The 22785-nt window shown below is 46.2% G+C and overlaps 2 protein-coding genes across 2 annotated transcripts; both read left to right on the top strand.

Annotated features, from left to right (window-relative positions):
• Positions 1 to 433: 433 nt before the first annotated feature.
• Positions 434 to 9806, top strand: LOC119209922 (retinitis pigmentosa 1-like 1 protein). Its single transcript, XM_037459568.2, is given in 5 exon segments — positions 434 to 800; positions 1820 to 2520; positions 3612 to 3771; positions 3965 to 7648; positions 7651 to 9806. Coding segments are annotated over 4 exon segments (6216 nt in total). The 5' UTR covers positions 434 to 800; positions 1820 to 1827; the 3' UTR covers positions 9330 to 9806.
• A 4007-nt stretch (positions 9807 to 13813) lies between these two features.
• Positions 13814 to 22247, top strand: LOC119208624 (vimentin-like). The gene is made up of 9 exons (XM_037457800.2): positions 13814 to 14511; positions 17794 to 17854; positions 19826 to 19921; positions 20129 to 20293; positions 20793 to 20918; positions 21082 to 21302; positions 21398 to 21441; positions 21537 to 21622; positions 21722 to 22247. Exons 1-9 carry the CDS (start codon positions 13829 to 13831, stop codon positions 21761 to 21763), a joined length of 1524 nt encoding a protein of 507 aa, XP_037313697.2. The 5' UTR covers positions 13814 to 13828; the 3' UTR covers positions 21764 to 22247.
• Positions 22248 to 22785: the final 538 nt, after the last annotated feature.

The raw sequence follows: 22785 nt of genomic DNA, 5'->3' as shown, positions 1-22785 counted from the left end.
ACCCCGGATATTATTCAACGTGTGACGAAAAAACAATTGGCTGCGTGTGTTCTGGAGGGTGGATTTCCACAACCCCGCTGTGATGTAAAAGTGCTCTCTTAAGACCCTGTTCTGCCTCCCGCTGTCAGCAAGTGCACCTTAATCCCTATTAGGACAAGACTTCTCAAATCTGATTATCAAGGCTGCTGGCGAACGAGAAAGAGTCCCAGCACCCTGCGGGATCTGTTTGGAACTTTGCTTATAAAATGCCTCTTTAGTAACTTTACCCGCTTTATTTCCTCATTCTTTAATTGTTCTGGTGCTCACTCCTCCTTTTACTACATTTGCTAGTTTCTCAATTTTGTAATACACCGCAAATAATAACTAAGTTAATATTAATGGACGAGGGTTAAAGAGACGCTTTTGAAAATGCTTGAAAGAAATGAAAAAAATCTAAATTAAAATCTTATTTGTAATAATACAGAGAGCATATATTTGCTATGTTGCAAAGCTCTCAGTTGACCAAATACAATTGAAGCCCTATTCTTTCAGAAAAAAATGAAATTGCCATCAATTTGTGATTGAATCTCATTGTGATAAAAGTTCAGTCTGCTGTGGTGTTTTTTCTGTGTTTACTTCATGGTTATCTTGATATGCTGATGAAGTGTGAGCAAAGATTAAGCAAATTGGTCATGATGCTGCATGTCCCAAAATAGCCCTCGAGCAGAACTGAGAGGCTTTGACCAGCGCTCTGAGGAATAACGGAGGAACGCCTTCCGGTATTTTAGCCGCTACAAATACGGTGAAATGTGAGATATACGGTAAGTGTTGTTGATTTAATATCTGTTGACATGTTTGCTCCTTTCTTAAGTATCTACAGGGTGTAATTGGTCAAATCAGTTATCATGTTTCCAGGGTTTATGACCTCTTTCTAAATCGGTGTCTACATCTAGGCTTGTTGTGTTGTTCACAGCAACAATCTTAACAATAATAACGTAGAACGCACAATATTTCTTCCTCAGACTGACTGTTTTCTGAATATTATAAAAGTTATGGAAAATAGTTAATCGGGGATCTGTGCTGAAATGTTATGTCTTGATCTACAAATTATGCCCTTTCCTACCGTGCTTTATTCTAATGGTACATGATACATATATATATACTGTATATACTATATATAATATTACATGGGAAACTGTATGTACTGTGTGCATATAGCTTAAGCATATTACTGTCTATTTAATGATTATTAATTAATAATATACATTACGCAGATCATTTACAGACCACAAACAATAGCAAAACAACGTCCAGCTGCATCATGCATGTCTGTAGTTCATCTAATTCCTAAAGGTTCTGTGTGCCCAGGTTTTTAATTATTCGTAAACCATCACTTTTCGACTGGATCTTGGCATTTTAATCAACATTGTTTTCAAAATCAACCCAATTTGTTGACAGGGCTCTTTCCAAGGAAGCATTGGATGATTAGTAATTTGTTCGAGCAGCTTTTCTAGGGCCCCTTTATTTGATGCAGCTCCTTTAAAGGAGAATAATCGTGTCTACAGTGAGCAACAAGTGGTAGCTGCAACCTTAACTGCACAACATTTGACTCTGCACCAAGTAAAAAACAAAGCAGATTTGGATTCTGGGATTGCGCTTTGTCCATTCTTATTATGTAATGTTCAAAAGTGTTTTAAAGTGTTGCATGAGGAAAAGCAGAAAATGCAGTAGTGTACAAACTGGACTAACTTTAAGTCAATCGTGGTTGTTTACAATGTACAGACGCTCAAGGCCCTAAAAATCTTTATGATACACAAACTTTTGGTTTCTTTATTCGTAGGCACCAACATGAGCGACAACATGAGCGACACACCGGTCCAGGAGCCACGGGGCCGGGGATCGTCCTCGGGCAGCCGGCACACGGCTCCCTCCCTGCCCTTACAGCCGACCTCTGATCCCTCCGCTCCGAGAAGGGTGTGCTTCTACAAAAGCGGCGACTATAAATTCAGCGGGCACCGCATGGTCATCAACGCTCGCACCTTCAAGACCTTCGACGCCCTGCTGGACGCCCTGGCCAAGAAAGTGCCCCTGCCGTTCGGCGTGCGCACCATCACCACGCCGCGCGGGATCAACCTGGTCAAGGCGCTGGACGACCTGCGCGACGGCGGCTCGTACGTTTGTTCCGATAACAAGCGGGTGAAGCCATTGAACCTGGACGAGGTGAACCGGCGCCAGGTGCCGTGGAACGCCACCAGGCCCCTCGGCACGGGGCGGCGAGGGCGACAAGGGCCCAAGCCCTTGGGCCCGTTCGGCGGGAAGAGCGAGGTCGCCGTCGTCGCCGGCAGGCAGGCGAGGATCACTGAGAGGGGCGCCGTGCGGACCCCAAAGAGGCTCGTGGTCGTCAGGAACCGGGATCCCACGGTGAAACGCACAATTGTGCTCCAGAGGAGGATCGCTCCGACGTTTGACGCTTTGCTGGATTACCTGTCCCAGATCCTGCAGTTTTCAGTGCTGAAACTGTTCTCTACGGATGGTAGAAGAGTAAGTACTTGGGGGGGTGGGGAAGAAAAATGCAAATCCTTAGCAACCCCTCAAAATATCAGGAGTCTTTTGTCGAGTTGGTGGGAATTTTGAGTGAAAAGATTGATACCACTGTCCTATTTTAATGCGTCATACTGTATTTCCAAGTGAAACTAAACATGCAAGCAAAGCAGTGAAGTGTCCGTGAATCCTTTGCATTTGGTCGGATCATTTAAAAGGGTTTTGGTTCAGGGAGAAATGTTCACCTTCATCCAAACATTCCACATCTGCTCAGTCAGACCATGAGGACGAGGTAGAAATGAAACCAATGAGTTGTACCTTGACAGTGTTGTGTTCACGTCGAGAAAATCTAGCAAATAAAATTAAGAAATAAGAAAAAGTTGGTTTGATTATCACTGTAGTTTGTATTTCAGTTAGGAATCCATCCATCCAAATCCTGTTACTTTTCACATTTGAAGTATTCCAAGAAGGGCTAAGAGGTGCTGTCAGAATCTCCACCTTCTATGAGTTATCGCTCCATAATTCCTCTTTCGATGTGTCCTTTAAGGACAGAAACAGACGTCCTCGCAGCAGCTTTTCTTCGCCGGGTTAGCGTGGATAAGAAATGCACATTCACTCATTTCTCATCCCAATGCACAACAATAAAACATTGTAATGCACGACTACGGCAAATAAAGCAGAAACAGCTGGAAACGATGAAAAAGACCTGCTCCTATTGAGATAAATATCATTTAACATAAAGTGAACTTGCACAGACAACCTTTTACACGCACCTTATTCCTCATCTGATTCATCTTCTGTGATCGCTGGTCTGCTTTATTATAATGCATGATAACAGATTATACTTTATTGCAATTAAGGGAAAAGGAATACTGTGTTTTTCTTCAGCAATGAGCAATTATTAGGATATTAGGATTTTATACTTAACCGTAAAAGGAAAGGATATGTATACATATATATATATATATATATATATACATTAACCTAACCCATATACTTGTACTATACTGAAATCGCTCTCACATTGTGAACGCATGTGGCCTGTGTTAAAGTGAATAATGCAATGAAAATGGATTCTGCTCGTCTTTCAGATCGATGGCCTCGCAGCACTCATCCTGTGCTCGGGAGTTGTCGTGGCAGCGGGCAGTGAGCCCTTCAGACTAGGAACCTACAGTTTTCACGCAGCAAGCCAGATGGCACAAGTAATGTACGTAGAGACCGTGGAGCCATCTACGTTGCAGCCCGCAACCCGTAAGTCAATACCACTGTTTATTGACATGTAAAAAAAAGGAATCACATTTTACAGAAAGTGGAACATTTTCACTGAATAGATTCAACATTAATTAACATGAACACTCGATGATGCATTTCCAACATCTGTACGATCTTATTGTTTTATCTTTGTTTTCTCTCTCCCTCTTTTCACAAACACTTCCAATCAAAGAGAACCACAAATCTCTGTCGAGTGGAAGGGCCTCCAGGAATTTTTCCCTGTCATCAGAGAGATACATCGTCGACCAGATAAAAAAGTCCAGTAGCGGAACCCCCGAGGGACGCCAGCGTCACCGCAGCGGATCGCCTGAGACGGAGGCCCCCCGTGGTGACGCAGCCCCGGAGGCGCGTGGCGTAGCCGGGCGGGTGGGTCGCGAGCGCCGCGCCTGCATCGTGCCTCGAGACGACGACATCGAAAAGTCTTTCTGTGTGAACCAAGACGGCAGCATGACGGTGGAGATGAAGGTTCGTCTGACCATCAAGGAGGAGGAGATGCTCCACTGGACCACCACGCTCAGCCGCTCCAGCCTTGGCAAGGGAACGGCCTGTGCCTCCGTTTCCGAGCCGGGCAACAGCTCACCCGAGTCGAACGCCGCCGCTGCCCAGGGCTCTTCCGACGCCAGCGAGGATGAGGCGAGAGAGGAGGACCGCCCCGCCGGGCCCGGGAAGGGTGTGGACTTTCGCACCCAACCGGCAGATGAGGGCCGAACTGCGGGAAACGCAAAGAGCGGCGCAAAACGCACAGCCACGCCGGGCCCCCGCCGCGTCACCAAGAAGGCGTCCGTTGAGAGCGTGAAGACGACGACCGGGTCAGGGGTTCAGCTGAGCACCCTGGGGCGTTACTCCTACACGGAGAGGGGGGCTGACGGCGAGAAGACTGAGGGATACTGCGTCGTCAAGAAAAGCAGCAGCAGCAGCAGGAGAAACAACGAGCCCCTCCCCAAAGCGAGGATGACGGCGTCCGCGGGGGCGAGCGACCAAGGCTGCCGCTCGTCCGCCAGGTCCTCGGCGGTAGGCGAGGTTCTTGGGATTCAGAGCAACGGGATGGAGGTGACGGAAACCGTGATGCACATTTACGAGAGTCAAGGTTGCTACGACAACTATTCCGCGAATGAGGAATACAGCGCGGAGAGTGGGACCGTCAATCGCTCCACTTCGGCGCCGGAGAGCAAACCGTCCACCGAGTCGGGCCAACGCTCGTCCGGGAACGATTGCGACATAGATTTGAGCTGGCAGCCGCCCACTACTCACTCGCAGCAGAGACAGAAAGAGGACATGCTGTCGTTGTCTTCAGAGCCTGTGACTCCGTCCAATGGGATCAGCGTCAATGCGGCAACAAACTCGCAGATACGGGAGAAAGCGAAAAAAGACAAAACTCCTAAAAGCGAGACAAAGAAAAAGGCGAATAAAGCAGCCCGGAATGAGGGGGGTTTTACTTCAACGAGCAGCTCGGATAAAAAGCAAAACCCAAGTATAGTTAGCCCCCCAAAAAACGGAAAAGATTCATCCACGGACAAGCTTAGCAACTATGCCAGTCTGGAAAAAAAGACTTTAAGTTCATCGGGAAGTGCTAAAAGCGGTCAAAAGAGTAGAGGAGCGAAAAGGCCTCAAATTAACAAAGCAAGAAAGGATGAAAACAGTCCGAGGAAAGAACCTGCCTTATTGAATGCGGGAAGGACCCCACCTAAGAGGCTAAACGTGGGAAAACCAGCTGCTAAAGATAACGGCCATAATGTAAACACTCCGACTGGGAGGCCTCAAATGAAGAAGAACTTGTCAGACATTTTACAACCCAACAAATCCCTTTTGCCGGGCAAAAAGACAATTAGCAGGCCCAAATCCATGACTGAAAGCAGAGTACCTTCACCTAAAACCTCTTTACAGTTCCCTGAGAGTTCGTTGCCTTCTCTCACCCCTTCCCCCTCCGAAGTCCACCAATATGTCGAGAACTGGCTGGACAAGGTCAGCCCGGACCCAGTGCCATACACCGAGGAGGCCACCGAAGACAAATCACAGCCTCCCACGAAGGTCGTCTTCAAGATCGGCGACGACTCAGAATCGGAGGAAAAGGCCCGGTCCCCGACGCCTCCGGATGAGGCGCATCTGTCCCCCGGCGACGCCATCAGGCGATCGGCTTCGCTGGCCGATTGCTGCGGAGCCAGGGCTTTGCCGCACGGCGAGCAGCACGGGAGAGGTCTGTGTGTCTCCATGCCGAGTGTCAGAGTCGACCTGGCGCAGCAGCAGCAGCAGGAGGAGGAGGAGGACGGACCGAGGCCGCACCCGACCGGCGGCGGGCCGGCGGCTTCGTCCACATGCAACCTTTTGCATCCCAAAGCAAACACTGGACATGTCCTGCACGACCTGTACTCATCCATCCACTGCATCAGAAGTGCGTGTGAGGCCGAGGCGACGCCCGGCCTCAAGAAGTCGAGCAGCCTCCCCAATATCTCGACACAAGTGGCGTCGGTGTTCGGCTCGTCGTGCAAAGCCTTCATGTCGTTCCTATCGGTGGTGACCCTGCGGGATAACCTTACCACGCCAGCGCTGGGAGACGGCGTCGAGCACGAGGACCTGCTGACGCTGGAGTCCCTGCAGAAGATCTCCGCCGCGGAGGACGAGGAAGAGCTGAGGGCGAGTTTGACGGATGTGCAGAGCAGAGCGTCTTCTCGGCTCAGGGAGCGCTGGGGCGATTTCCAGACTCTGAGGGAAAGGCTGGAAAGTGAGCCGCTGTCTCCCAAGTTTTCGGACACAGAATTCGCCCTGGACGTCGCCTCCGAAGCGGGCGACGCATTCGAGAACATCGAGGAGCTGATGGACGAGCTGAATATGCCGCAAGACCTGCGGGCAGAGATTTCTTCGACGATCCAACAAGCTAAGAGTTTTTACCCCGTGGAGGAGAGCACTTTTGTGGAAAACGAAAGAGACCCGTCGGACTCAGAGGACGACTTGGAGCAATTTGTTGAGTGCAACAATCAAAGAAAACCGGAGCCTGAAACTACCTCCACACCCGGGGACATTGATTCAACCAAAGGGGGTAACGACATTGGAGAGATAGATGAATCAGAGATAAAGCAACCGATGTATTCTGAATCAGAACACGAACACGATAGAGAACCAGAAGTATCACACACAGACACAGATGAGATCTTAATAAACAGAGAAAATGACGAGGAAGACGAGGAACTAGTTAAGGGAAGGAAGGACGAGGAAGGAACAGAGGAAGAGATGGCGGTGGAGGAGGAAGATGGGGAGAAACAAGAAGAAGCACAGAAGGTTTCAATGGATGAGGATGTTCAAGAAGCGAGAGAGGATGACAGCGTAGAGGAGACAGATGAGAGAGAGGGCAATGATGAGACAGAGGAAGAGGAGGATGAGGGGGTGGATGTGAAGAGACTAGGGGATGAGACTGAAGAAGACGCAGGTGAGGTATCCGATGAAGAAAATATTGTGGCAGAAGTGAAGGAGGAGGAAGAGGACGATGCAGGTGAGTCCATAGGGGAGACAGGTGAAATAGAAGAGGTAGGTGTTATTAAAGAAGCTGACGCGGAAGAGGAAGCAGATCAGTCCATGGGGGAGACAGATGGAGAGGGTGTGGGAAATATTGACCAATCAGAGGAGGAGGAGGCAGACACAGATGATTTTAGTGAAGATGCTGAGGAGGAGGCAGAGGAAGATTTTGAGGATGTTGAGAAGGACAATAGTCAGGAAATGACTGCAGTTATTGAGGAGAAAGATGAGGAAGAAGATGTAGGATATATAATTAACGAGATTCAGGAGGAGGAGGAGGAGGAGGAGGAAACAGAAGCCCTGACCGAGAAACCTGTTGAGGGGGAGGTTATTGAGGAGAAAGACGAGGAATTGATATGGACGAAGAGGAGGGAGAACAAGAGCTAGTGGAGGAGGGCGAGGATGTTGAGGTCAAAAATATCAAAGAACAGGTAGTTACAGTTGAGGAGGATGAAGAAGACAAAAATGACAGGAATATGAAAGAGGAAGAAAAGTGGGATGAGGGTGAGGAGAGCGAGAAAGAGCTGCAGGAAACAGTAGACAGTCTTGAGGACCAATCGGTAGGGGAGAAGGAAGTCGAAGTAGACATGGAAGCAGCGCAAATGTCAGAGAGGGAAGATGATGAAGAAAGGGACAGCAAGGACTTCAACGAGGGGTCAAACGAGACGCAAGAATCAATGGACGCGGTGGAGGGAGAAAAGGCCTCAGAAAGCAGCTGCGACGAAGCCGGTGGCGACGCGAAGGCCGTAGACCCCGACTCGCCAACCCAATACTCCCCCGAGTGTCAGTGTGAGGACGACAAAGGCAACGGGACGGACTCTGTAAACGGATTTCAAACAGACGAGGGAGGGGAGCCTTGCGAGGAGGGAAGCGGCACTCCGCAACATCCCGTGGAAATATCACAGGAACTGCTTGACTTCGTCAACTCTGCCCTGCAGTCCTCTTCGCTCGTATTCGCGTATGACGCTCGGGGGAACGTCAGGTTAGAGACGGACCGGGTCACACAGGATAAACGACCTGCTACTCTGTGTAACCGGGTTGCGCAGAACAAACAACCCGCTATTCCAAAAAGCAGGAAGGACATTACCTACGGTTCAAAGCGCCTGCCGAGCCCGAGCACCTCGGGTTTGTCCGATTACAGGCCAGAAACGTCGGAGAGCGGCGGATACAAAACCCAGGAGTCTGTGGACGTGGTCACAGACAGCGGAGAGGAGGCTCCGGCCCGCAGGCAAAAGCCCGTCGCCCTCGTCGGGAGAACAAACGCGGAGGAGCAGGCCGACCCCGAACCGCCGGGTACGAGCGACGCAGTCTCGCCAGATTCCAGACAGATAAGCGGAGGGAGTTTTTCTTCTCACGACTCGGTCACCGAAGCCTCCAAGGAGGATCTGTCTTATTTCAGCGCGGCCAGCTCCCAAAAGGCGGACACCGAACCGAACCCCGCCGCCCCAGAAGAAGACTCGGCCGACGGGGTACTGATCGACCGAGGTCGATGGCTGCTCAAGGAGAATCACCTCATCAGAAAATCTCCCCCAGTCTCCCTGGGCATGTACGGCCAATTGGACAGCACATCTGGAGATACGGGTCCGGACGACGCCAGCCAGGAGTCCCCGTCTCGCCGCAAATTCCAGAACGACCCTCTCGCAGCCGTATCCTCTTCGGACCTCGAGGAGATGGCGAAACCTCCGACTCCAAAGTGCACCTACTATAACATGCCGCACGGAAGCGATTCCGACCCCTTTTCCGATGATAGCAGTGTCAAAAGTGGGAAAAGGGACGCGAGCAGTCTCCGAGGGAGAGGCTTCAGGGTGTCCCCTACAATTGACACTTCCAAAACCTGGACAAACAAAAACAGTAGTACGTCTTCCTTTGCATCGGTTGAGTTTAAAACACCAGATAGAAAAGTGCATCCCGAGGGGGAGTCAGTGGCTGTGACAAGATGGACACCTGGTGGAGGACGGAGTGTACTGCAAGCACAGGACTCCCGCGACACACTCCACGTGAGATGTAGCCGATATTGTCCCATACTGTAAAAGCAGGAGGTTTATCTCACGGAGTGATGCACACGTGCTGGTCCCGCGTGGGCTTTTTGGTCTCGTGCTTTGTTAATTTCGTTGTAATGCAGCTAAAAATGTGTTGTGTTTTGTCACATAATCATGAAGTGAAGACATTTCTTGCAGCCTCGAAAGATGAGACGTTTTGATTGATGAGAGCTGTGCTTCTGAATTATAGGCAGAAATGTACAAATACACACATTGACTTGGTGTCTTTTTCATGGTAGCTAAAGGATGAAGGAGGCCCGTCGGAGAGTTGAAGTAAAATAAATGGAATATAACTTTTCAGCAAACAGTTCGGCTAGAATGCAAAACGTGTTTTCTGTGATTACTATTTCATCTGCGGAGACTCTGTGGGACTCTTTTGATACAGATTATTCTGTGAAATCCAAATTTAACCCTAACCCTAACCCAAATTTAATATGAGGTCATCTCTGATCGAAATGTTGTTTTGAGAATTTTGATTCAATAAACCATGTTTCATTTATTTTTTAATTTTGTTCATGGTCGTCAGACAGATCCGGTTCTCCCCAAATCACATGCCTTATTTTACAAACATCATCAGTTGTTTTGATTTATATGGAGCGCTAACTAAAAATTCACCTTTTGCACCAGAGAATTTCTTCTGATTTTCATTCACTGTATCGATAGTGGAGGAACATTTGGCAATTGAAGAAATAGGTTACTATTTACTAGTTACTGAGCAAATAGAGACTGAAAGCGAGACCCATATCCATTACTGTGGCCTCGCTGGAGGTCCCTCCGAAATCTGTTCAAATGACTGCATCACGGTGAGGTATTTATAGGTATCGTACAAGTATATATTTTTGGCCTCCCTCTTATCCACTCCTCCGGACGCAGGTGAGTGCCCCGGAGGAGAGGACGTCATCTGCAGCTGTCAGTGGGCCTAGACGTCGAGGTGATGTCCCCTGATGGGCATATGCAAGTGCCATATGCAAGTGACACTTGAAATATGGGTGAGCAGAACACAATAATCCTTGAAGGGAGCGTGTGTGTTTTTTGGGGCGGGGGGGGTTAGGGATAATCCATTTGATCATTTGAGGCTGTGTATTTGACAGATTATACATTTTATTTTACAGTTGGTGACTAATGACAGAGGCGAATGCTGGGAAGTTGTTCTGCAGTTTCCCCTCCTGCTCCCTGACCCAAACACGCACACGCAGAGGGAGACAAAGACAGAAGGAGACAAAGAGAGCGGGGTCTTTACAAAGTGGCCTTTTCCTGGAAACTTTTCAAGGGTTTTGTCGGTCGCTATGGAGATTTGGAGAAAAAAAAAAGCTCCAGCAGTTCAAGCCCTCTGTTGTAACTATGGTGGAAAGGTATCCAGTGTGAAAAAAGCTCCATTCCCTAAAATTAACGCTTTCTCTGCTCATTTTGTTTGTCTGGGGCTTAAGTTACTTGTGCTTAAGAAAAACTGCATAGCAGAGGAAGGAAAGCTAGTTTCTTAGTCTAAACAGGCAAATGAAGTATCAAGATCCTTTAAATAATTAAAAGTATAAACTGACAAGCAAGAAATGAGCTGTCCTTCTTTAGCAAAGGTTTCAGCAAAATCAATGCCCACGGCAGCCTTTTGCTTGTGTTTTGTGTTGGTCGTACTGGAGCAAGTTTAAATCTACTTTGCATGCATTTACATAGTTTTCAGATAATCCAGTTGTTCCCAGGTCGGTTCCCACAAAGTGTCAGAAAAGACATCTGAGGGATTGTGAGACGGTGGCACAAATCTATTTAGATTTTCTGGTTGTTTAGCTGAATTTTCTTATATTGTTTACATTGAAGTCTGGTAGAAGCACAAAGCAGAAGAGAGTGGCAATGATCCAAACATAATTACTTTTAGTCATTGGTTATAATCTGTCACACATATGTGACAAGAACTAATTGTGGAGCCCTAGACCTTTTCACATATTGATTTACTTTAGCCTGATGCATTCACTGAGGTACAACGACGGCTTTGTGCTGCACTAAATCTGCCACGTCACGATCCACAAAGAAGCCAACCAATTTATCAGACCAAAAAAAAGCAAAAAAACTGCAAACAGCAACTAAAAAAAGTAAAACGCATATAAGACAATAATTCTCTGATGCAACCTGCACATTAAAAAAGCCTAATCTCTTCAACTCAATTCAACTCGCAGCCACCCTGAATCTATCTGTCTTGTTGGGAACGATTGCTGTGGATACTGTGTGAGCCGGTCCGTGATTCACCGTCATGGGAGATGAAACAAAGGATGCCTTTTTTTTTTTACTGCCTGGTGCCTGCGGTTTTTAAGACATTACACCCAGAAACAAGATTTAACTCATCTGTTGCACCGTTCCATTATATGCTGACTGACTCTGACTAATGATGACTGTTATTTGGGTTCTTCTTCTAACGTCCCGGTGTACATTCTTTTTAATGAACTCCCCTGCAAGTACGGTTGCTACGGACACCTCACCAACAAGAATGAAAGGGCAAAAAGATAAATTCCAAATATGGCCAAGAATGACAGTCCATTTGGCCTGAACCACGGCACTGGCAAACACGGGGCTACCAACAATAATTACGGCCTACTGTCTGCATTCTGTCGCTGCAGTTAGGTGACAGGTCAGCAAAACACAATCCCTGCTCTGTCTGTGACAATCCCGGCCTCCGCCGCCCATGTCTGCAGCCAACACTGGCAGGGCTGGCTCATTATGGGCCTGGGAGCAGGAATTTCCCCCGTGGCTCTATAAGCGAGTGTTGATCATGTGAATTCTCTGTTACCTTTTTTAGTTTTGTGATTTTACTGTGGACTCGTACTGGGGGCCGATGCATTCAGCCAATATAATCTATTATAATCAAGCTTTGCTATCAGCAGGGCTACTCATGAAATCTCTGTATACTGCAGAACTTAAAACCATTATTTTTAAGAGACATTGCAGTCCTGTGATGAGACAAAAACATAGATTGGGTTTAATACAGATGAGTGTTTGGGCCAGAAATGAAAAGAAAAGTAAAATGACTTAATAACTTTTTGAGAATAAAATGTATTTGAGAATAATAGGTGATGTGGTATTGCTACTTTTATGTATATTAGTAAAAAAAAAGTACATGTGTGTGTTACAGAGATATAATCTTTTATTGATTGTGAAAATAAAGATAATAAAGTATGTTGTTTGGAACATACTTACAAAGACAACAAGGACAGGAGTAAAACCCCCAATTCATTCCTCATTTTTCTCGGACAAAGCGACACTGTAGTTTTCTTTTCACGGCCTATGAGGTTTCACAAAGAGCAGCTCACTGAATCGCCGGGGTTTTCCCTGCACAGTCCTATCTCGAGGGGCAGGCTGCCAACTTCCAACCACTGCAGTCCCCCCCCAGTACCTGCAAGACCAAAAGCTGAAAATCCCTCGTGGAAGAAATATTTGTGCCATCAGGCCGCTATCTGGTCTACATACACCACATTCTTCATGTCCTGTAAAGATGCACTGTGCACCCAGAAGCACGCGAGGAGTGTGGCGGAACAAAGTGTAGTAGAGTATCCCCGGCTCTGCAGCTCTGCAGCTCTGCTGCCCTGCGGCTCTGCTGCTCAACTCCGCAATCCCTGAATCTCAGCTAGTCAGCAGCTCCGCAGCACTCACAGAGACAGGAGAAAGGAAACTACACAGAAAAAGACGGAGCTGGGGATGGAAGGAGTCTCTGTGGAGGTGTCCGAGGGGTTTATTACTGGCTGCGGGTCAACTCGAGGAAAAGGCCGAGCAAAGAAGAAGCTGATAACATGGAGGCTGCGGCAAGACCTGCTGGTGTCGGATTGGCTTTGACTCAGACCTCACTGTCTGTCCCTCTTTTCACCTTCGGGAGTGGGCACCATCAAGGACTTGTGAAGAAAATGAAGCAGATTAGCGGCCAGCGCAGAAAGGGTTGCACGTTTTGACCTTTGGACGTGTCCTCTAAGCTGACTTGCACGTCACATCCCCCCCTCGAGCATTTCACTTAAAGCATAATAAAGTGCATACACACACAAGAAATGGTGCTTTGTTAAAATGGATTGGGCAACACCGTGCAGTGGGAGAACATACGACTGTATTGTGGAAGACAAAGCTATTGATTAAATGGAGAAATCAATCACCACTGCATTATGTCATCTCTGTCGTGGGAATGGAACTTACATTTTAATCTTCTGCACCGTGGTACATACTGAATTAAACTGAAATCATTCTTGAAGATCAAACTCAAATGTCATATGCCGCGGCTTTTTCTAAACTTATGGACAGATCTGGCCAAAACAATTCCTTAAAAGATTAATGAACAGTCCAATCTTCATCTCGTTCTGTTGTTGGAACCTAAATGTGATTTCACCTCGTGCACAGTGACGCCTTTGATGTGACAGGTCGTGCAGTACCCTTAAAGAAAACTTTTATTATTTACTAAACCTGGGATCCGTTAGGTACCTAACATACAGCCCTCTCTCGTCCCTTCCTCTGATTGGCTGGTCAAAATGTCCCTCAGGTCACCGTCGACGCATTTGCATCAAGAGGAAACTATAAATGAAGAAGGATTTCGGAAACGCCTTTCCAGGGCGCACTCCGCGGAACGCAGACGGCACGAGAGCACCACCGAGCCGAGGAAAAGAAAAGACACCCCAAGCATGACGTCTTACAAAGTAGGCTCACAGTCCTCCTACAGGAGGATGTTCGCCGGCGAGCGGTTCGGGTCCAGGACGACCATCTCCAGCCGCCAGTCCTCCACCCCGGTGCGCTCCTCCAGGGTCTCCTACGGGCTCTCTTCCGCGCCGCCGACCGTCTACGCGACGAAGACCCAGAGGCTGCGCAGCAGCGCGGCCGTGCACCGGCTGTCCGCCGAGAACCTGGACTTCTCCCTGTCCGAGGCCATAAACAGCGAGTTCGTGGCGAACCGCACCAACGAGAAGGCGCAGATGCAGTCGCTCAACGACCGCTTCGCCAACTACATCGACAAGGTGCGCTTCCTGGAGCAGCAGAACAAGATCCTGCTGGCGGAGCTGGAGCAGCTGCGGGGCAAAGGCACGTCCCGGATCGGAGATCTGTACGAGGACGAGATGCGCGAGCTCCGGCGTCAGGTGGACACGCTCACCAACGAGAAGGCCCGGGTGGAGGTCTACCGGGACAACCTGGCGGAAGACATCGACCGGCTGAGAGAGAAGTAAGGTGGGGGTGGGGGGGGGGGTTGGGGGGCTCAGACGTCCAAAGACCCTCAATGCAAGATGTTGTTGCATTTTGTGGGCCTGGATTATGCCAATATTATTATTATTATTATTCATGAACTTGTTGCATACACTGTTAAATGTTTCCGTTAATTTACACCCAAATTTCAACATGATTTACCTGTTATTTGTAATAACTGCAGCTTACTGTAAATTTTTAGGGAATACATGTTAAATAACGCCTCATGTATGTTATTTAACACCTCATTGCTAAATAACATTCATTTTTGTTATTTAACAGCACAACCGACCATTCAAAGATGGCGGCCAGAGTTAGATGGTCTGGTATGGTTTTGTAAGTTGCAAAACAATGACTAATTCAATATTGTCGATGTTGCATACTAAGAAATTAAATATTGTATGCATTCACTGAATGAAGGTTAGACAGAACACCACGTGATTTCTGTACTGCAAATGTTATAAAGAATCATCTTGCTTTTATTACCATAATCATACCTCCCGATTTTAAACGAGACACCTAACATTTAATTGACTAACTGCGCTCCAAATCTGTGTGTGTAGATGTGTGTGTGTGTGTGTCTTTCTGATCACGTTCGCGCCACTTTCTGAAATAACAGGTTCATACAGTATTTTTTGCATTCTGGCAAAGAGCGAGTAAGAAGGCATTTGAACCTGCAACGCAACGGACACACGGCCATTCCATGTCGGAGAATCGCTCTGGTTACATCGAGGAAAACCACAACAATCCGGTGAGATTAACTAGAATTTCTTTAAAGTCATGCATAGTTAACATTTATCAGTGATGTTGAGGTATACTAAACGCCACGGACTTGCACTATGAAGTTTAATTTAGCTAGCTGCTAATGAGCCGAGGTGATTCAAGCTAGCAAAGTTTTGATAGTTTGTCCATTAATCTTACAAAACAATGCGCTTATTTTAATGTCCGTTCATGTATACGATCTAAATCTATAAATAATGCTAGTGCTAGCGGTCTCAACGGGGGGCTAGCGGGCGGTCTCAACGGGGGCGGGGGGGCTAGCGTCGGCGGCCGGGCTTGCACATCCTTACATGCTCCGCTCTGGTCACCCGGCACCCGCGCGCACTGGTCTGATGCGCCACAACTTCACAACAACCGGGAGTTATTCGCGCGTCATTGACTTAGCAGGCTGTGATTGGAAATCGGGACTGGAGCTGTCCCGGTCGGGACAAATCTAAATTGCCCATAATTCGGGATGTTCCGGGTAATACGGGAGGGTTGGTGTGGGATGGTTCTGATTCCGCTGTGTTTTTTTTTAAACCGCCCGCTGGCGCTCCTGCGAGATTTGCGTTGGGTCTCGCGGGACCCGGCGGCACACAATCCCAATGTAGCCCTCTAGTCTGTACTTCAGATTAGCTATATGTGTCACAGACTAGAGCGCTGAAAACCACTCCACCCGCCACTGTGGCTTGTATGCGAGGCAAAGTCACCCGCCATTGGCTTGTGGCAGGTGCTAATTTCCCACCCTGGGTGTGTCTATTTTACATTACATTTGTTTTTGTTTTTAATTACAGATGCAGATGCAGGGCACTATCCCTGATCACACTGCTGATCAAGAAGATCTCACTGCATGTATCCCTCAGAACCAGGTGGACATTTGAATGGTGTCTTATAATCTATCAATAAGTCTTGTGTTGTTCAAGACTAAACCGACAAATGAAAGGATGAAGGAAGTCAGCTTGATGATGATGTCGAGCTGTCCTATCAAGTCATCCATCTTCTTCTGTCTCACTTTTCCGAAGATGTCTCAGGACTTGATATGCCAGTGCAGCTGACCTTGAGAGTTCACTAGCTTTACCTGCAACGCCTCGTCTGATACTTCTTGGTAAGTTGGTTTTAGTGTTGTATGTAGTGAATTAAATGGTATCAAACTAAACTCTGTATTCAAAATGAAAACTAAAACAGAAATTTGACAGTTAAAACATTTCTGTTTCAGGAGAAACAGGAAACCACTTCCAACGCTGGATGCTCAGCATTGAGGGCCAGATTGTGGGCGAAGGGATCCAGTCGACCTTTGTGACAGGGCTGGCGTCTTTTTTCCCCGGTTTTTATATCTTCAACCTACAGTACCAAGAGGAGGCAGCGTGCACACTTGAATTCATCCAGAGGTAAGACATTGTCTGTTAACACCTGCATTTGTTCTGGCCTAGCTGTGGCTCAAGCATGGTTTCAGCAGGTCTGGTGATGGGATTTAGCAATTAACTTTGCTTTAGAAAGTTTTAGTGCAACTTACAATATTCATAGATGCATAGGATAGTATGTTGAGGATAGTTCATGGACATTTGTTGTCTTGTTGTAGTGTTAGTCTGTGTGAATTACTAGATTTCCAACCCGTGTATAATTTTTCAGACGCTTTGTGGGTATAAACCCAGAAAAGGGGACAAAGGCTGCAAAGGGGAAAAAAAGAACGGTAAATTCACACATCGCCAGCCTCTTGCGCAGACTGATGGACTTCCAGTGGGATTTCATTTCAAAAAGGTGAGATAGATACATACATTCATGCTCTTTGCCATTTGCCAATAAATTTTACTTTTCAGACTTTCTATTATTTATGTCTCTCTCTCTCTCTCTCTCTCTTTCAGTGGAGGTGTGTTCAGGTGCGTTCTGGGCAATGTAGTGTATTTTTCTGTGATTGATCCGATCTATATGTGCCTACATTTGTAAGTATTTAACTTTCAGTGTTTCTATTACAATAAAAAAGTTCATTTGAACATGGAACTATTCGTTTTCTTTCACTTAAGTGTTATGTGATGTATTATACCTATTCTTATAATAACTCAAGCTAGAAATATGTATATTACAATCAATGGTACACATTACTATGCTAAAATAATAATCAATACATTTTAAAAGCAATATTTAAAGGAAACTAAATAAATGGTGATTTAACATGAAAATAATGGTAACCCTGCTGCCAGTAAAGTCCTGTTAAAAAACATTACGGGTGTGCACTGTAAAAAAACATTAACAGGAATAAACCGTTAAAATAACATGAAAATAATGGTAACCCTGCTGCCAGTAAATTCCTGTTATTTAACGGGGAAATAATTTACAGTGTAGACTTCGATAAAGCATCGTGTTGGCACTGCGCTTTTATTTCTAGTTTATTGAAATATTTCAGTGAGAAAAGTTCTCATGCAAGAAAAAAGGGAGACACAGCTTTGAAGGCAGAAAAGTGAAAGCATGTCGGTTTATTGATTGGAATATTTGTTTGTCTGTGCAGGTTGCAGGATGAGATGTGCCAGCGAGAGGAGGCTGAGGGCACCATGCAGAATTTCAGACAGGTACAGTATGAGTCGTGTGGTGGAATAAAGCGTTTTTCACGCCGTGACATGAAGTAATCGCTCTTGCAATGTTTAAATGTGTTGGAGAGGAACTTTGCAAAGCAGCAGAAGAAGCTGATTTCACTTTAGCACCGCTCCCCCCTGATACTCCGGCTTATACTCTAAAATGACGACATGGTTGTGTCAAAGAGGTGAGATGAAGCTCAATTGTCTCTGAGTCTCACTTCCAACCGGTAAGTGGTGTAAATGTCCCTTTTTCTCTCCCTTGAACTCTATCTAATTACTGCCCATGATCTCCAGAGACAGGAATGCACCTCTCTGGTGGGACAACAGCAGATTGTGGTCATAATTCCGAGCAGAACTGACCGTGGGACAAAAGGCCAAGTTGTGGCTGTCGAGTTAAATCAGGCCTGCAGTGAGAGGAGATCATTTTAAGTCTGACTGGTCACACTGAATGAGCCGGACGCAAACAACCGCATGGGCCCAAAAAGGGGGGGTTATCAGAGCGAGAAGAATAGGAACCATGTGATCCGTGCGTCTCACTCTGGGCCAGCACCGGCGGCACGGAGACATCACCCGCTACCGGTTTGTCGCTGATTGTTTTCCGATCACCGGCCATGATGGGGATTAATCAAATTATGACTAATGCAAAAAAAAAAAAAGCCGTTCGACGAAACATTAAAAAAAATAGCCACGCGCTATTAACCCAAAGACACAAACAAACTGAACTTCTAGCTGTACGTCGTCAATACATCACGCCGTGGTGACCTCGCCTATAAGAATGGCAGGAAGGAAGGCACAGGGACAACAATGCAGGGCCTGCAGCCGGCCCTCTCGCTGGGTCAGGCAGGCAGTCACTCATCCAGCCCCGGGGCCCGTTTGGGAAACCTTGCTGAATGGCACACTTTGTTTGTGGCATTAGAGCTATCGGCTCCTTCTTTTGCCGACAGCTCAGCCAGCCTGCCAAGGGCCCGACGAAGCACGCGGTGCCACGCACCAGAGATGGAAGCGGAGAGAAGATAGCCGGATGGTTTAATATTTGACATTTTGTGTTTTTATTTTTTGACCTGCTTCACTCAAGTTATCAAATGGTTTGATGCTGTAATTGCTTTATTTTAAACTTGTCAGGAACAGAGCGACTCGTGCAATGATTACGTTTAGAGACTTTTTTTCGGTTTGCAAACACAGTTCGGTAACAACAAAGGGGATTAAAGGCCTCGTGAATAAATGCTTTCTGGCTCTGGGTGCCCAACAGTGACTCCTTTTGTTTCAATTTCACTGGTTTCTTCATTAAACCTTCGTTCTAAAAGCAAAGAGATTTTTTTGTATAGTAAGTGCTCACCATTTGACCAATCCCAGAGATGTATATCGTATATGTAAGCAAAAGCAAAAACTACTTTCATGTAAAATACTTAAGTACAAGTTAAAGTCCTGCAGTTCCCCCCCTGATCTGTATGGCTTAAAGTAGTAATGGGTCAATAAAAAATAACAATAAAAAAAGAACAATTTCAGGTACTTTATACAAAATAACATGTACTGCATTACAGTTATTCAAACATTTTAATAAGGGTGTGGAGTTAATAGTACAATAGTTACCTTTAAAATATACAATAAAAATACCGACAAGTACCTCAAAACTGATCTTTAGTGCAGTTTGAACACTGCCAATCTGCCTGTGACGTACTCAATGACAGGCATAAGAGGTGCTGCAGTAAATACAGCACATGGAAATCACGAGAAAACATCTGCAGGGACACTTGTCATGTGCCTGCATTTGATTTCTATTGGACGCATGTGTGTGCGACCTTGCCTTCTACCAACAATGGGTCGTTTTGTGTACGTGGCTCTTGTGTGAGTGCGCCTGTGCAGCGTGTGTGAGAGAGTCCTTTTCTTCCCTGTCAGCGAACACATGATGCAATACTCCCATCACCTTCACAAGTCACCTTCTTAAAAGTCAGTGTCACTACACAGGATGTGGACAACGCTGCCCTCGCCAGACTGGACCTGGAACGGAAGGTTGAGTCCCTCCAGGACGAAATCAACTTCCTCAAGAAGCTGCACGATGAGGTAAGCTTCCCTTTCTGTGTCCAAAGCCGAACCAGTACTGGCTAAGAAGCCAAAGGCACCGTGATGAATACTGGACCGAACCATTTGAGGCATTTGTTAACCTGACCACTGGCCAAGGTCCCAAATCGGCAGGGTTCAATGCATCAGAGCAATTTGAATGAATAGTTCAAGCACTGCTATGTCCAAGTTCTATTGATTCTATTGCAGGAAATGCTGGAGCTGCAGGTCCAGATCCAGCAGCAGCAGCATGTTCACGTGGACTTGGAGATGGCCAAACCTGACCTGACAGCTGCCCTGAGAGACGTCCGTCTGCAGTATGAGAACCTGGCCTCCAAGAACATCCAAGAGTCTGACGAATGGTACAAATCCAAGGTAAAGACTTTTTTTTTAAAAGAGAGAAAGATTCAAGAAATACAAAAGAACAGCATTGGAGCACATGCATATTTTAGATCCAATAAGTGTAAAGCAGCTTTAATCAAGGAGCTAAATTAGGCGTAATATTGGACTAATATTCATCAAGTGGCTGAAGCATAATTCCTAATTAATATTAAAGTTGCTTCTCATCTGCTTCAACTGTTAACAGGCAACTCTTTATTAAAACATCTTCGGTTTACTGTTGGTTTTTTCATGTTGCCAAAAAACTGCTTGTTTTGAATTCCTTTTTTTTTTTCTTGAAAAAGGCACTAAATTGTCTACAAAAAGGCTGAAAACATCTTGTTCTTTATGTCATTTTAACATTGCCGTGTCTTGAATGGTGTTGCCAGTGTCCACCAGTCTTTTGTAACCACATCTTTCATCATTTGTCTGCCAGAGTTACGGTGGAATACTCAATTATTCCTCTTTTCTGTCCGTTTGCCATCTTGACTGCCAGTTTGCTGACCTCACCGAAGCGGCAGCCAGGCATAATGACGCTTTGAGATTGGCCAAGCAAGAGGCCAATGACTACAGACGCCAAGTTCAGTCCCTCACTTGTGAGGTGGATGCCCTCAAAGGAACTGTGCGTATGCAACTTCAGGCTTCACACCGTAGTGTAAAAGACGACGATGCAAAAACAACAACACGTACAAAAAAAAAACTCATTTATGTTTGATTTGCACTTGAAACAAGTTCTTTTTACCGCCTAAGTGTCCTTTCGTTCCAACTTTTGGCTGCCGTCCCAGAACGAGTCCATGGAGCGCCAGATGAGGGAGATTGAGGAGAACTTTTCCCTGGAGACGGGCGGCTACCAGGAAAACATCGGGCGCCTGGAGGAAGACATTCACAACATGAAGGACGAGATGGCTCGTCACCTGCGGGAGTACCAGGAGCTCCTGAACGTCAAGATGGCCCTGGACATTGAGATCGCCACCTACAGGAAGCTGCTGGAAGGGGAGGAGAACAGGTGGGCGATGGAGAGGTTGAAGAAGTCGAGCTGACGGATGTGAACATTCGTATCAGCCGTGTTGAATTTGCGGTCTATACTTTCTTCATTTTCAGAATCACCACCCCGCTGCCAAACTTCTCATCTCTGACCATGAGAGGTAGGACTGCAGCCGGCGTCTTGTCACAGCGGGACGGCTAGTATTGGTTGTTAAATTGCCAGAATAAAAAAACGCACTGTTTATTTTTTTCTCAGAAACAATGATTGATCCCAAACCCCATGTTGACCCTACAAAAACTAAGAAGGTCCTAATCAGAACCATTGAGACCAGGGACGGTCAGGTGGGATCAATTTCTAGTGTTTTTCTTTTTTTGGGGTCATTTTAGCTCAAACACACGGCCATGCTCACCTGCTCTCTGTCCTCTGCTTGCTTCGTGCAGGTGATCAACGAGTCAACCCAGAACCACGATGACATGGAGTAACGAAAAACAATCCAACGAAAAGCAACACGAAGGAACATATTTCCCCAGGGCTACGAGCAAGCACACAACACAAAAAGCAGACCGCTTCAAAAAGTGCCTTTTTACATGTGATGATCCAGTAAGCCTGTTGGTTGACACAGACTGTTCTTTATTTTTTTTTTGCTTCCTCCTCCGCTGAAAGTATTATCTTTTGTTACATTCATTTAGACACAGTAATGAAATCACCACCACATAGAAGTTCTTATCGAGGTCTACAAAAATCTTTTTATTTGTAACCAAAGTAGTGTTTTTGATCAATACGGCATGCACACTCCGGGAAACCCGTATGCTAAAGATGTCACAATTGTCTGTACGCAGCAATAAACCAGTGAGACTGTAAACACTACTGTGCATTCGGTGCAATACTTTGCGGGTATTTGCTGTTATTGCTGGTCTTACGTTGGTTGGTAATAAAGTAGTATAAACAAAGCTTTGGATGAATAAATAGTGGTGGTGGTCATTATTTTAGGTAAAATCCACACGTGTACGCAGTCTGAGGATCTTGATATTCTTCCCAATGAGGAGTGTTGCATGCACCGGCGGTCGAAACTGATTTGGAGCCACATCACCACATCATCAAGCTTAATTGAATTATTTTATTATTTTTAAAAACATTAATGACAATAAACATTCAGGAGATTCAGCAGTCCTATGGATGATGCTCAATCTCCTAATTCAGCCCACAAACCGAAAATCAAAAAAGTATTAGAAACAACATAGAATTATACGATCGAAAAGTAAAATAACTCAACGGGAAAATACTTAAATAAGCTTTTCTTAAGAAGGGCTGCTGTAGATTTGGTGGAGCCATAAGCATCCCAGGTACAGCAGCCTTGACTCTGTCTTCCTGAAGAGGAGTCATACAGAATGGAACAAGTAAATGTATTACTCTATTATTGATAAATTACAGCTGCTAAAAGGACCTTGAGGGGAAATTGTTTCGTCGACTGCTGTTTGTAGTGTTTGAAACTCAACCTAAAAGT

This window comes from Pungitius pungitius, chromosome 15 (genome assembly GCF_949316345.1).
Source record: "Pungitius pungitius chromosome 15, fPunPun2.1, whole genome shotgun sequence".
NCBI lineage: Eukaryota > Metazoa > Chordata > Actinopteri > Perciformes > Gasterosteidae > Pungitius > Pungitius pungitius.
Note: the sequence above shows the minus strand (reverse complement) of the source record. Positions and strands in the feature narration are given on the sequence as shown.